Raw genomic sequence first — 11487 nt, 5'->3', positions numbered from 1 at the left:
ATAAAGTGGGGTGAAGGTGGAAAACTGGAAGATAGGCAGCTGTGCCCAGTGAAGAGTACATGTGCCTTACTCAGTGTGTGTGCAGCACTGTCCCAGCATTTCAAATCAAATGGATTTGGGATGTTGAAGCACAAAGAGGGGCTTGGCAGCCTTGACTGACCGAGTCCTTACCCAGTCCAGGGGCTTAATGTACAGATGAATGGAGGGCTTGTCAAAACTGCTGCAAATGAGCAGCTGGGCCTTTCTGCCTCTCTGCTGAAATGGGGCTGCAGGAAATGTCTGATGGCTGTGTTGGTGGAGTTGAAGGCAGGCTGGCTCCAGCTGCCTGCCCTCAGCTCTGCTCCAGCAGTGTCACTAAAATGAGCAGTGGGATTTGATGAAGGGTATTGAACACTGGAACTGCTCCTTTCCAGAGAGCACAGTTTTTATTCCTCATCCCAATCACCCCTCTAAATCCAACCTCTCCTCAAAGGTGCCACCAGCTGTACCTGCCATGGGCTGAACAGGGCTTTCCAGCAGTCAGATGCCTCCTGTATCTGCCAGGCAGGTTATGTTTACTATGATGAGAGAGGCAGGAAAGACCCCGACAGCAACAGCGACCAGGACTGTCGACCTCAGGTAAAATTGGGCTTCAAAACAAAATTGTTTTGTGATGTGCAGGAGGAGGGGGAGTAATTGGCCCAAGCAGTGCTTGGGGCTGAAGACACAAGCAAGTCCTTTAACTGGTTTTTTTGTTGGTTTTTTTTTTGAGACCCCTGACCCTTCCTTGTAGGATAATGGCACTTGATTTCTTTACTAAGACATTATGAGGCTAAATTTAAATTCACAAGGCATGGAGGCAAAGGATACTTCCACACCAGGGCAGTGGGGAGCAGCACTGTCTCATGTAGATGACAAATGCAGGAATTTAAGCCTTCTTATTGTTGATATGAAGTTCTTCATCAGACTTGCATGAGGGATTTGGATGGGAGGGCAAATTGCTGTGTTCTTTTTTGCTTTCCAAGTTGTCCTTTAACCTTGTTAAGGGTTACTTTAGGAACTTCAGTCAGTGATTCTCACTTTTTGACTGGATTTCTGTAGCACAGAGATAAAACTTGTCCTCTGTTAGACAGCCCAAGTCTTTGTTGGGCAGTAATTAGACGAGCTGGCGACGCACGGCGCCAGCAAAGAACTGCAGACACTCTTTATGTTGAAGGTCTGATGACATGGGGAGGGAGGGAATTTTGGGGATGCTGTGAGTTGGTCGAAGTGCTGCCTGGTTTGCCACGTGCTGTGGGTGCTGTGTTTGCAGGTGGACGAGCTCTGTGCCCCCGGGCAGGTCCGTCTGGCAGCCACACGACGCTGCGTCGTCCCCGCGCGCCACGACTGCTCCCCTGCCTGCGGGAGGGCGGGGGGAGAGATCCACGCAGAGCTGGGCATGTGAGTCATGGAATCACAGAATCATGGGATCAGCTGGGTTGGAAGGGACCTCCGAGATCATCAAGTCCAACCCTTGATCCAACCCCACCGTGGTTCCCAGCCCATGGCACTGATGCCACATCCAGTCTCACCTTAAACACCTCCAGGGATGGAGAATCCACCACTTCCCTGGGCAGCCCATTCCAATGGCTGAGCACCCTCTCTGGAAAGAAATTCTTTCTAATCTCCAACCTAAACCTCCCCTGGCACAGCTGAAGACCCAGCCCTCTTGTCTTGCTGATGGTTGCCTGGGAGAAGAGCCTGACCCCCCCCCCTGGCTCCCCCCTCCTGTCAGGGAGTTGCAGAGAGTGAGGAGGTCTCCCCTGAGCCTCCTCTTCTCCAGGCTGAGCCCCCCCAGATCCCTCAGCCTCTCCTCACAGCACTTGTGCTCCAGTCCCTTCCCCAGCCTTGCTGCTCTTCTCTGGACCTGCTCCAGGACCTCAATGTCCTTCCTGAACTGAGGGGCCCAGAACTGGACACAGCACTCCAGGGGTGGCCTCACCCCCCAGCCCTTCCTCACCCACCCTGTCACTGCCAGAGTCACTGAGCCCACGAGCTCACAGCGGGGCAGGGCCGTGGGAGGTGTTTTTGGGGAAGTTTCCATTGGTGGAGTCCCTTCCCATGGAGATGCCAGCCCTCAGCCCACAGTCACTGGCCCCTTTCCTCTGCCTGGAGAGTGTGCCCGTGTCCCCAACAGTACCTGGGCATTTTGTCTTGGGTGGAGGCACCAGAATGAACGTGGACTGACAAGGTGAGGATGGACAGAGCTCACATTTACTTCCAATTGCTTTGGATTGAGCCCCTCTGAAGTGGATGATCACTCTAGTAGGTTTAGGCCAGAAATGAGGATATCAATCCTTGTTCCCTCCCCCTCTAATCATAGTTTATATATATATATATATAAATTTTTATATATATACATTAAAATAAATATGGTCGAGACTGATCAGGGCCTTTTGTCCACTTGGCAGGTGTCAGTGCAAGCAGTACGTCTCTGCTGAGGAGCTCTGTGACCAGCTGTGCCTGCTGAGAGCCCCACGCATCTCCCTGGCATTTGGCACCGACAGGGAGCTGCTCCTGAGGATGGGTGAAGGAGAAGTGAGGGTAGGTCTGGGGGGAGGGAATGCTTTCTCAGCAGGCAGGTCTGGGGGGAACTCTTAAAGATCACAGCTTGGGAAAGGGACTCGTGGGTCCTGAAGTTACAGGGTTGGTGCTTTACAGAGAAATGACAGTTCCTGAACTGTAGGGGAACAGCCTCACTAGAGGAACCTTGTACAGCTGCAGTTAAGACTGGTCACAAACCAGGATCTGAGCCCAGTGTTGATTGTATCAGTAACCAGTGTTTCCCTCTGCTTCCCATAGGAAGTGGCAAATGTCCTGGGCCCAGATGAGCACGTGCAGAACAGCCAGAGGGTGCATTTGGTCCTGTTCAGCCCCAGTGGAGTCCTGGGTTTCATTGTCTCCAGCACAGATGTTCTGGATGCGTTTCTCATGGGTAAGGCTTGAGACCCCCTAAGAGTGAACCTGAATTCCAGCCAGACTGAGCCATTTGTTTCCTTTCAGGTTGGCCCAGTGGGAATTTATTATCAGATGCTCCAAACTATTTAGAAATTAGGGAGATACCTTGTTCTGTCTGGGATTAAACAGTGAGGAACTGCACTGACTGCACGGTTAGCTCCCTGGGAATGGGTCAAATAAAGATTGCAGGATGATTCTGGATTTCCAAGAACTAGAAAGAAACCCCATTTGGAGGCAGATCTGTTGGCAACTGTGTGCTGGCTCCTGATTCCATTTGCTGCTCAATTAGGGTGGTGTGGCTGAGAGCAGAATTTGGCCTTGTGAGCTGTAATTGCCCACAGGCACAAAATAAATAGTTCTTTCTTGCCAAGGGTTGGGTGTCTTCACATGCTGCTCATTTTGTAGGATTCGTTGTGGTTTGTTCTGTTGCCTGGCAGGAGATTTCCCATCAAATCAGCTGCTGCAGAAAGGTCATCGATTCCAGAGGAGTTCCTCCAAAGATCCCCAGGCCTTGCCCCTGGTTCCCAACCCTGTGGTGTGTTTGGAAGCAGGAGACACGATCCTTTTCCAGCTCAGCATCAATTCCCAGGGTGAGTGTTGCTGGGTCTGTGCTCCCTTTGCAGGTCTGTGTGTGCAGACCCGTTCAGGGCAGTGAGTCCACGTTTGCCTGTGTGAGCACATCCCTTCCCATCCCTTCTCTCTTGCCCTCAGGGGATCCCAGAACTGCAGTCTGGGCTCTGACAGGGACTCACCTCATGGTTTTCACTTTTTAGTTGGATTTCTGTACAACAGACATAAAGTGTGTCCTCTCTTAGGCAGCACAAATCTTTGTTGGGCAGTAATTAAACTCAAATAAATGAGTTGACACTCATTGGCCCTACAAATGAAACACAGTTCTTTGCCAGCCCAGCACCAGCTGTCCCAGCTGAGGGGGGTCAGAGCTGCTGACACTGTTCTGGACCCTTCCCAGATCGTGCATCCAGCCATTACCCTGTTTATCAGAAGCAGCATCTCTACAACAGCAACCCCAGCTGGGATTTTGGACCCTTCCGAAGGCTAAACCACCTCATCCAGGAGACTCACCTCAACCTCTCCTGGTAATACCTGCTGTGGATGACAGTGCATGTGTTGTGTTACTCACTCCCAAATCCTGGGTGCTGTCCTGGGATTTGGGAGTGAGTCTGAGATGGAATCAGTAGGTCCTTGGCAGTGAAAAAGTCAAATATATGTTCAAATCCATGTCTTTACCATTATCACAGCTGGAAGCTTGGATCAACCCAATGTCTTCTTGGCTTCTCTCTTTCAGGTTTGCCCATGTTTTCCTGGAGTCTGGCACATATGTTTTCAGGGATAACACTGTCCAGGAGCACTTCCTGATTGTGACTGTGAATGAAGCCAACGTGAGCTGTGACGCCAGAGCTGTGCCCTTCCAGCCCTCCTCTCTGTTCCAGCTGGCCAGACATGGGGTTTTGAAGCAACAGGATCTGAACTTGGCTCCCAACTGGGCTGCTATCACAGGTACAGCCAAAACACTGGGACACCAACCTTGAGGCTTAACTATGACCTTTCTTGTACTTCTTGAAGTGTGTTTAAACAAGCAATTTCTTTGAAAACACCATCAAACCACTGGCTTTGTCAGCTTTAATCCTGTTCTCCTGTGGAGCTCCCCAAAGTTCACTGCCAAGAACCTGCCTGTGTGGGAGCTCAAGTGGTGAGAGAGGGAAGGAGCAGTTGTGTCTCACCCCACACCCTGCTCCAAGAATTCAAGCGATTGAGGGTGCTTTGTTTTCCTTGGCTGGAGAGCAGAAAGCGACACCGTGTTTCCATGATAAACTAAACTGAAATTAAATACATCATTTCAAAGTTGACTAAAGGCTAAACACAAGGTCAGTTGAGGTCTTTCCTCAAAGCCAGACCTCTGGGTGAGTGCTTTGCACATACCAGTCCATCAGTGAGAGGCCAGTAAACGACAGAAACCAAAGTGTGGCTTGCAAGTGTGATCCTTGGCTGGGTCACCTCAGAAAACACTTTGCTCCTGGCCTGATGCACCAACCAATGGGGGGAAAGCAGAAGCCCCTGTAATCAATGTGAAAGCTGCTAAATGTTGGTTTGGGGCAGGATACACGGTAGTTTCTGTGTTTCTCACTTCTTGCCATCCCTTTCTGCTTCCCCAGCCCTCCTCTTTGTTCTGGGCTCCCTCACCGTGGTGCTGACAACCCTGGCCATAGTGTTCCAGCCTGCTGGCCCTGCCAGCAGCCCCCTGAAGGGCTGGAAGCCACGCTGGAGGAGCCTGGGTGAGCCACACATCCCACCAGAATATATCCTCCTTAAGGACAGGTAAACCCCCTCTGCACAGTAGGTATGAAAGTCTGGACAAGAAATCTGTCCTTCTGCTGGAGCTGGGCTGGTGATAACTGCAGTATCTGATTTCTCTGAGAAGAATGAGGTGCTCTTCACCCTCTTCTGTCACTCCCTCTAGCCTTCAGTTTTATCAGATGCTTGGTCCTCGAGGCTCTGGAGGAGATGCTGCTTCTGGAGAAAAAGGAACAGCCCCCAGTGCAGGTGAAGTGCTGGGCCAACCCCAGCTGTTCTCCAACTGCCTTCTTCCCACTTACTCCCCATTTTGTTGTCCTGTGTTAACTCTCTGGTGTGAGAATGGTGTCCACATTTACCCAGACACGCATCCTGCCATTCTGGGTCCCTGTGTTCTCCTCAGTCAGGCAGTGTAACCCCCCTGTGATTGGAATGGGGTGGAGTTTTCTCCCTTAGGAGTCAGGAGAGGAAGGGGCCAGCCCCAAGACGCCCTTTAAAAACGGCAGCAAACTTAAATGACCGGTAAAGAAAACAAAATCTTTACAAATATTTCCCTTGGCTTCTTCTGTTGGTCCTTCTTTTCCCCGAAGGCACGTCACTCCTGGGCTTTGTTTGCTTTCTGGGAATGACCTCACCTTGGAAATTTCGGGGTGTTCAGAGGGAACAGCAGATGGCAGCATGAAGTGGTGCTGGGAACAGCTCTGAGAGCAGCAGCATCCCGAGTTTTCTGGGCGAGTCGGGAGCTGATAGTAACGCTCTGCCATCCTCCCCCTCACCACCTCTTGCCTCATCCATTTCAGCACAGAATGCTGTTGTCCCCCACGGGCAGGCAGTGGGAAATAAAGCCCGTGGCCAGTGTTTCAGTGTGAGCCCTCCCCTGTGTTCCAGGAGAGCCCTTGGCACGGAGGGTCCTGGAGGATTTCAGCGTCCGCACCCTCTATGACAAGCTGGAGGATCAGAACCTGCACGTGGCAGCTCAGCTGGCAAAGCACAGGATGGACGTGCTGGGGTTCTACAACGGGATCAGCCACAGGATTCAAAGCCTTGTGGTCAGTGGGAAGAAAGATTTGAGCGAAGGGAGTCTTGGAAACATGACGTTTGTAAGATAAATGGTTCCCCTGAAGCGACAGTTTATTGAGGGATGTGTCTTCCCCCTTTCAGTGTGTTATTTTGGCATGAAATAGTTATATATAGGTAAAATAGTTTATCTAGTTAGTTAAGTTTATCTAGTTAGTTTATATGGTTAGTTAATAGTTTGTACAGTTTAAATAGTTTTTATATGGGAGGCAGAAGGTGGAATGGGTGGATTGCAGGGTGTAACATTGCTAGCAGAGTATAACAGAGTGTAACCCAGAGTATGACACTGCTGCTCTCTGTGAACAGGACATGGTGCAAGCACTGGACCCTGATGCCCTGAAAATCTTTGCCAGGCAAAGGATTTGTGGGCACAAACCTGCAGACAGCAGCGGGGCAGCAGAGGGTGATGAACAGGGTGATGAACACTGTGGGAACACCTTCCAGCCAGGTGAGAGGACCAGAGAGCAGAGCAAGGGAGAGGAGGAGTGTAAGAGTGAACAGGTTAAAAACAAGAGCTGGCTTATACACACAGAGATCCCACAAGACTGTGTCTGTCAGTGTTGTTCTGGAAGAGCTGGCTGACTCTTCATCTCAGTGAGAGGAGAGGGTCTGTCAGCTCAGGAAGAGATAAACACACGTTTATTTGGAAATGTTGTACAATATGAGGCACCTTGTGAAACTTCCAAAGGAAGGCTCCTGCTCTTGGTTTTGGTCTGGGTGTAATTGTAGTTCTTCAGGTGGTTCTGCAGGAGCCCATTTGAATTGTTTATCAGGTTCATCAGGTGCTCCATGGCAGGAGGTGAGAGAGTTAATGAAAGCTCTGGAAGTGCTGCTTGGGAATGCTCTGTGCAGGAATGGAGCTGGGAAGGGAGAGAAGGAGCACAAGGTCCAAGCACAGGATGCAGTGCAGGTTGTGCCCTCCCTGGGCAGCCTGGCCAGTGACAGGAAATCAGGAGTGCAAGGGCAGGTGAGTTGCAGGTGTCTGCTGTTGTTCCACCTCTCACTTTTCTGCTGGTTTTTCCCACTCGCTCATTTATTTAATTCTTGGGCCCTTTTTATCCCACAGGATCACGAGCTGCCTCAGCAGTGGAAGCTCTTCAGCAGGAAGGATGCTTTTTTCAGCTTCCCTGGGCATGAAGAGCGTGGTAAGGGCAGTGCCATAGCTGGGGGTGCCATGGGTGCTTTCAGAGATCACAAAGAGGGCTGGCTCAGTGAAGTCTGGGGTAAGACAGGTGTGTATGTTTGCTAAGAGAGCAAATGTATAATTACTTCTTCCCATTTTTGGTATTTATTTTCATGTATTTGTTTTTTGCTGAGGTGCCAGTTCAAGGGAGCCACTTCTGCCTCCTCTGTAAGAGAGAAGTGCAGGAGTTTTCATCCCTACAGACCCTTTACACCTTTATATCAAGTGGCCAACTGTAGACAGGAGAATGGGAGTCATTACACTGATTAAATGCCAATATGGGGAGGTCAGGAAGATTCTATACCATCAGTTCTGTGCTCCCCACAGCCTCTGGTTGGGTGTTCTCTCTGCTCAGTGCAATATTTTCCTTCCTGCAGCCATCCAGCCATGAAAAGCCTCTTCCTTTAGGCTTAAATCTTTCCCATTTCTCCAAGGTTTAGATCTCCAGTTGCCTTACCTGACTGAATTGGAGGTGGAGGGCCTGGTAGCAGCTTCCCCCCTTGCCAAGACCCTGTGTGAGATCAAGCAAGCCTTGGTGAACCTGCAGGAACCTTCAGACCCTGATAATCCAGGTAATAAATCTTAGTCTGACTGCAATTTCTGTTTCCCTGTAGTGGATAGAAGATTACCAAGGTGGAGAAGTTATCTCTCACCTCTGGTGCCTGATAAACATCAATATCTGCTGCAGATCATTAGAAAGAAGTCACCAGAAGGTCAATAAGCAGACATCAATGCTTGACTAATTCACACATGTGGATTTGTTTCCTTCTTTCTTCCACTGAATTAATTTTATTAATTCATTTATTGGCACCAGAAAAGGTTTCTGGGGAAAGTTGTACAGGCAAGATCTGTGATCTTTGGAACCAATTTACCAGCAAGAGAGTTCAGCTGGTTTTCTTCATATGTGCTGGCTTACAGCAGTAAATAAAGAGTTAAAATAACCAGGATTCTTCTGAACTGAACATTTTCCTCAAGCAGTTGCTGAATTTTTAGGCTGTGACGCTCGGAGTTCGAAATTAATAATGGTGTGGGTTTGGTGTGATTATGGGTGGATCATTTGCATTATTTTGCAATTCAGATCCAGGGGGTTTGCAAAGGCCTGGATGTGCCATGGATTTGCACAAACCCTGGAGCCCCTGGGCAGGGATCAGTGCTGGCTGTAGGTCCTAATTCGTGCCCTGTGGGTCAGTGGTGGCACAGCAGCCCCTGGTGCTCTGCTCTGCATTCCCACCCTGCCCTAATTCTGAATTTCTCTGCCAGACAGCGACCACCAAACCAGCGTGGGGAGCTCAGCCCTCCTCTGAGCTGCTGGGGCTGCAAACAGGGCTGGAGCTCTGCTGCTGGGATGGAGAGGAGCTGCCCTGCTCACAGAATTGAAGGGACAGAAGCAGAAGCATTTCATCTCCTGCACAGTACAATAGCCACCAGCTCACTTCCTTGAGGAACCTTATCCCTGGCAGTGGCTGAAGGTGGACTGTGTGTGTCTGAGGACAGAGCTGCTTTACCTGAAATATCAGAATGGATTCGTATCTAATTAAGGATGTATTTAGTCAAATACATAATGGGTAATCCATATTCTGTTTGCTTAACCTTGAAATGCTTTCACACTGCTCTTGGATTATCAATAATTTGTGGTCTGGAGAAGGAAGCTGAGCTTCTTGATGTCACTGATTTTAGAGTTCTCACTGTTAAGTCAGTGAAGCAGAAAACATAAGACCACAGGTGGCATAACTCCCCCAATTTATCAGTGTATTCTGTACAGCTTTTGTGATCTCTGATATGAAGGATGTTTGTGACTTTTTCAAGTATTTTAGAGCCACACTTTTAAGCCTTGCCCATCCATGTTTTCAGTACACTCATGCTGATCCCAGTGAGTTCTACTGACAGACACCCTCAGGGTCTCTACAGATGTGATTTTTCTGAGCAAAGAAGCCAGTTAAATTATTCCTGTAGTGGTGACTGCAGGGATCTGTGCAGCTGCTGGACTCCAGTGCTGGGAGCCTGAAATTAAACTGCAAACATCCTTCCTCCCATTCTGCTTCTGCTGACCTGTCTCTGTGAGGGCAGGAGAGCCTGGCTGTGAGGGGAGCACTGTTTCTGGGCAACAGGAGCAGCATCACCTGCTCCATCCTCACAATATTCCTCAGCTCCGGGTGAAGTGCAGCAACACAAGGTTTGCTGACTGTGAGCCAGCCCAGTGCCCTGGCAACCCCCCCCAGGTGGGATTGAGCTCCCAGAGCAAAGCCTGCTCTCCTCTCACTGCAATATTTACTGACTTGCTTGTGTGTGGAGAGGTTTGTGAGCCTGCTCCTTCCTGGTTCCTCGACACAGACCCGTGTTTGCTCCTTCTGCCTTTGCATAACCAGGGGGGGTGTGAAGAGAGGGACACCTGGTTGCCCAGGAGGCCAGACAGAAGCTCTCAGGTTTGCTTCCACTGGCAGGTGTGTCTGGTGGACCCAGAGGAGCTGCAGGGGGGGGTTTTTTTTGGCCCTCATCGACTCATTTTGCTGGTTCCACGTTTTCTGAGCTCGCTCCCAAACACAAAAGGTTTGTTTCAGTTCCTTTGCAGCTTCACCTTGGGAGAATTTAGGTACTTTACTGACACTTGGGAGGGACTTCCAGAAAATACAAACAATGCAGGGCACCTGTACGTCACTGTGGTTGCCTGTTGTGGAATATAGTAGTGGGAAAAAAACCCCTGTTGTTGCTCTCTTCACTGCTTTCTATTTTAGGTTATCAGCAGATATGCTTATAACAGTCCTACATGGAGGTAAGAGCCTGCAGTGCTTGCTGTCTCTGATATCCACAGGGAAACGTGGTACCCAGCAGGTGATAAAGTTATCTCTGGGATTTGGGGTTGTATTTGTAAAAGGCAGGGTGGAAGGCAGTAGTAAATACAATTTGTCACATTTTTATTGCAGCGGTTTCTCAATGAAAATGTTGTTTTCTTTTAAATTAAAAAGGAAAAAGAAGACATGCATGTGGAATTTTTGCTCAAAGCTTTCTTTATTTCCCCCACTGTGGTTTTCTTAACAAATACACTTCAGTTATAAGTAAACAACTCGGTTTCAAAATGTTTTGGGTCTTTTTTTTTTTTTCCCCCACAAAACCAAAGAGTATCAATGAAAAGAGCAGAGTTTCCCAGTGTATCTTTTCATGCTCAGTTGATAGTCCCTTGGAGAGAACAAATAAAAGGAGGAGTGGTGCAATCATCGTGTTTATTCTGCTTCTGAAGTATTTACTGTTGACAACTCATTTTATAGTGTTTTATGGAGTCTCCTGGAAGTCCAGCAGTGTCTGGAGTAGCTGTGAAGTCTCCTCACATGTAAAGGGTGCTGGTTCCCTGGAACTGCTGATAAAAGTGGGGGAGTGCAGGGTCACTGAATTTGGTGTTTGGAGAAGGGTCACAGGGCTGTTGGTGTTTCTTTGGTTGCCTTGGTTTGTGGCTCTCTCAACAGAAAATGAAAAGGCCCTTTTCAACACTCAGTGTAAAGTTCAGCCTCTCATGGAGAGCATCAAATGCTGCTGTGGCTGTGAGAAGGAAGGGGTGGTTGGGATCCCTGGGAAGGAAGGGCTGGTTGGGATCCCAGGGAAGGAAGGGCTGGTTGGGATCCCAGGGAAGGAAGGGCTGGTTGGGATCCCAGGGAAGGAAGGGCTGGTTGGGATCCCAGGGAAGGAAGGGGTGGTTGGGATCCCAGGGAAGGAAGAGATGGTTGGAGTCCCTGAGCAGGAAGGGGTGGTTGGGATCCCAGGGAAGGAAGGGATGGTTGGAGTCCCTGAGCAGGAAGGGCTGGTTGGGATCCCAGAGCAGGAAGGTCTGGTTGGAGTCCCTGGGAAGGAAGGGCTGGTTGGGATCCCTGGGAAGGAAGGGCTGGTTGGGATCCCTGGGAAGGAAGGGCTGGTTGGGATCCCTGGGAAGGAAGGGCTGGTTGGGATCC

At 49.6% G+C, this 11487-nt stretch overlaps 1 protein-coding gene across 1 annotated transcript; it reads left to right on the top strand.

Moving 5' to 3' along the window:
* The first annotated feature begins 2085 nt into the window (after nucleotides 1–2085).
* On the top strand, nucleotides 2086–10421 carry LOC108494668. The gene is made up of 14 exons (XM_017809447.1): nucleotides 2086–2138; nucleotides 2430–2562; nucleotides 2821–2953; nucleotides 3414–3566; nucleotides 3947–4073; nucleotides 4283–4494; nucleotides 5151–5313; nucleotides 5456–5538; nucleotides 6178–6338; nucleotides 6673–6814; nucleotides 7140–7333; nucleotides 7433–7511; nucleotides 7984–8121; nucleotides 8810–10421. Exons 1-14 carry the CDS (start codon nucleotides 2086–2088, stop codon nucleotides 8851–8853), a joined length of 1815 nt encoding a protein of 604 aa, XP_017664936.1. The 3' UTR covers nucleotides 8854–10421.
* Nucleotides 10422–11487: the final 1066 nt, after the last annotated feature.

This window comes from Lepidothrix coronata, unplaced genomic scaffold, assembly GCF_001604755.1.
Source record: "Lepidothrix coronata isolate B3197 unplaced genomic scaffold, Lepidothrix_coronata-1.0 Scaffold27, whole genome shotgun sequence".
Lineage (NCBI taxonomy): Eukaryota > Metazoa > Chordata > Aves > Passeriformes > Pipridae > Lepidothrix > Lepidothrix coronata.
Note: the sequence above shows the minus strand (reverse complement) of the source record. Positions and strands in the feature narration are given on the sequence as shown.

Bases quoted from the DNA above. Each gene is read 5' to 3' on its own strand.
- LOC108494668 (XM_017809447.1), top strand. From the start codon at position 2,086: ATGCCAGCCCTCAGCCCACAGTCACTGGCCCCTTTCCTCTGCCTGGAG. The intron at 4,074-4,282 runs GTAATACCTGCT...TCTCTCTTTCAG, and splicing joins ACTCACCTCAACCTCTCCTG to GTTTGCCCATGTTTTCCTGG. The intron at 4,495-5,150 runs GTACAGCCAAAA...CTGCTTCCCCAG, and splicing joins CAACTGGGCTGCTATCACAG to CCCTCCTCTTTGTTCTGGGC.